Source organism: Bactrocera latifrons, unplaced genomic scaffold, assembly GCF_001853355.1.
Source record: "Bactrocera latifrons isolate USDA-ARS-PBARC rearing strain unplaced genomic scaffold, ASM185335v1 scaffold_104, whole genome shotgun sequence".
NCBI classification, from domain to species: Eukaryota; Metazoa; Arthropoda; class Insecta; order Diptera; family Tephritidae; genus Bactrocera; species Bactrocera latifrons.
The window spans coordinates 122,570-125,911 of NW_017534453.1; the positions used below are offsets into that span (position 1 = coordinate 122,570).

Sequence of the window (3,342 nt, forward strand, 5' to 3'; positions counted from 1 at the left end):
ATAAGCCAATAAAAAAGAAGATCTATCCTGGACTATTTCTGACAGTTCAAGGAAAAGATTTTATTTTCATAAATTTTTCAGCCAATCTTGATAATTTCCGATCGAAAAYAAAAGTTTTTTAAGTATTTGTGGCCAAAGCTATATACAGGAAATCGGAAAAGTCAACAAACTTCCAATGATGGCGCGGTGATTGTCCAAGGTTATCTTCTCTGACTTTCTTTGCTCTATGGTCCACAGCTATAGAACATTCGTTCGCACATCCTAGATGTTATACTAACTTTGTGCCTGGAATATAAAATTAGAATTTCATAAAGATTGAAAAAGATATATGACATTTGTTAGACTAACGCGAAGCTACAGTTAATTTCTTCTTCAGAATACTTTCTTCATGTTTCCAACAGTTTCGAAGTTTGTAAACCCTTATCAGTTCAACCATTGCATGGGAGACTCTACTGCAATTTASTGTATTATATATTATTTTTTCTAGTAAAAATTGCAAAACCTCAAACTAAATGTAAGATAACGCTCTAAAATTTCACTAAAAATGCACTKAACATAGCGAATTTACGAAAATACGAGACCTTGAAACCGCAATTTTTTATTTTTGGAAACCCACAAACATTTTTGCATATCCGAAATTTGCATATAAATGCGTTTACTTTCACACGGTCAGCGCAGTTTTAAACTAGATTTTATAATCGAAAGTGCAACGATTCGCATAAAAGAGTACAGTCTTTCCGAACTCGTTTGCTAAGCTTCCGCCAGTCCACGCAGTATGGGCGACAAGTATAATCTCCTACTACTCTTCGATCGTCCGCACGAACCCGTGTTTATGGAAAAAGGKCGAGGAGTAGTGTTTGATGTGCCCAAGAAATTTCTCACCGATCGTTACCGAGTTATGGACAACGAAGTGTTGGAGCGATTTAGCGAAAGAGCTGAAAGCCTTGTAAATGTACGAGATATTTCCATGCCCGATCTGAGTTTACCATCGAAGTTGTCGCGTAAGGCACATTTTTCACTCTGCGTGCCGGCACATCGTATAATGGCGGCGCGTCTGATTGATACGTTCATGAGCGCGCCCACAGTCGATGAACTGCAGAGTGTTGCGGTTTATGCACACGATCGTCTYAATCCATATCTCTTCAATTATGCGCTGAGCGTGGCTATACTGCACCGCAAAGACACTAAAGGCATGGGTGTGCCTTCTTTAATACAGAGTTTCCCCAACAAGTTTGTCGATCGGCAAATTTTTCGATATTTACGCGAGGAATGCACAATCGTACCCGAAGGATCGCGCATGGCAATTCTAATACCACACGATTATACAGCATCGGAAGACGAACCAGAGCATCGTTTGTGGTATTTTCGCGAGGATTTTGGTGTGAACTTATATCATTGGCACCGGTATTTGGTGTATCCATTCGAGGCGAGCGAAAGCAGTCTTGTTTATAAGTCGCGTCGCGGAGAGCTCTTCTACTATATGTATCAACAGATCTTAGCCAGATACAATGTAGAGCGCTTGGGTAATGATTTGAAACGCGTGGAACCCTTAATAGATTTACGTCAATATATTAAGGAAGGCTACTTTCCCAAAATGGAGTCGGCACCACGTTTTGACAATACCAAACTTTCGGATGTGCGTCGCCATCAAGACCAACTAATTATGGATATTGAAGATTTGGAACAATGGAGCGAACGCATAAAAGAAGCTATCACAAATGGTTTTGTTTTAGATGTAAGTTTTCGTGAACTTCCAAGCTCTCAGCTCATAACTCTATAAATTTACAAATAACTTTTTTAATATTCACAGGAGARCGAAAAGCACATACCCCTCAATATYGATGTGCTCGGCAATATAATTGAGTCGTCCATGGCTTCGCCRAATCGCAACCTTTATGGTGATCTTCATAATATGGGACATCTATTCATCGCCTACGCTCACGATCCGTCACATCGTCATTTGGAGTCGTTTGGTGTTGTGGGTGATCTTGCTACAGCAATGCGCGATCCCGCCTTCTATAGATGGCATGCCTATCTCGATAGTATTTTTCAGCAACACAAAGCTCAACTGCCACCCTACACCAATGCGGAGCTGCGCCACGATGGCTTCTCCTTAACATCTGTGCAAGTCACAGCTGAAGATGTGCACGAACCCAATGTTTTGCAAACTTTTTGGCAGGAATCCGATATTGATCTATCACCTGGTATGGATTACGCGCCTCGTGGWAGTATTTTTGCGCGCTTCAAGCATCTACAACATGCGCCCTTCACGYATACAATCAAGGTAGTTAATGAGAGCGCCACAAAACGCTTTGGCCTGGTACGCATATTCCTCGGTCCCAAGTTCAATGAGCAAGATCAGACTATGACTTTCAATGAACAACGCTTGTTGATGATCGAATTGGATAAATTTGTGATAGCACGTGAGTAAATTTGTAGACGTAGAGAAATATGTATATACGTACAGCTTTAAACTTTTCCAGTACAACCCGGTGAAAATGTTATACGTCGTCGCTCCACTGAATCAAGCCTTACGATACCAATTGAGCGCACATTTCGAGAACTGACAGTGACTTGTGTGACTAACGAAACTAAGCAAAAAGCTTGTGGCTGGCCGCATCATATGCTCTTACCGAAGGGTTCAACCAACGGTTTGCAGTGTGAGCTCGTCGTTATGTTAACAAATTACGAGCAGGAGAGCGTAAGTGTCGTCGGTCAAATTAGCACTCGAGATCTCATGAATTTAATATATATAATTTTTTAGGGTGACAAAGAGCCCATCAGTGATGCTAACTCCTGTAGTAACCATCATCTCTTGCAACACGATCATCGTGCCTTGGGATTTCCATTCGATCGCCAGTCTCGTCTGGGTGCCGAACGCCTTGCTGACTTTCTCACTCCGAATATGATTGTTGCTGATGTCGTCATACGTCACGAAAATCGCACGGAACACTGTTGTTGAGTCGAGTTCCCTTATTAACACGTTATATATTTTCGTACAATATATATATTTAAGAAAATGCTTATTGTCTGTTTAATGTTCTGATCTGGAAAATCATATTGTGAAGTGATAGTTGGCAGATGGTATTTTTGTGTCGAAGGTTTTGTCGAAAATGTGGTCTTGAGGCTTCTACCCAAACATCAGATARTATTTTAGAGCAAAGAATTGCCTAACTCAATTTTCGGATTCTAAAAATTACGATGGAATCTCGTTGGTTGGACTTTATTTTATAAGAACGCGTCAGGTATGCTCTCGAATAATTTGAACGAAGTACTAACAGCTGCAAAGCAAAACTTGCCCATCTTATTTTATCGATCTAGGAGGCTTATGCTGTCAATTTT

The 3,342-nt window shown here is 40.7% G+C and overlaps 1 protein-coding gene across 1 annotated transcript; it reads left to right on the forward strand.

The window, feature by feature from the left end:
• The first annotated feature begins 703 nt into the window (after positions 1-703).
• Positions 704-2,991, forward strand: LOC108968856 (phenoloxidase 2-like). The gene is made up of 4 exons (XM_018933159.1): positions 704-1,735; positions 1,811-2,423; positions 2,484-2,701; positions 2,765-2,991. The coding sequence occupies exons 1-4, from the start codon at positions 776-778 to the stop codon at positions 2,960-2,962; spliced, it is 1,989 nt and encodes a 662-aa protein (XP_018788704.1). The 5' UTR covers positions 704-775; the 3' UTR covers positions 2,963-2,991.
• Positions 2,992-3,342: the final 351 nt, after the last annotated feature.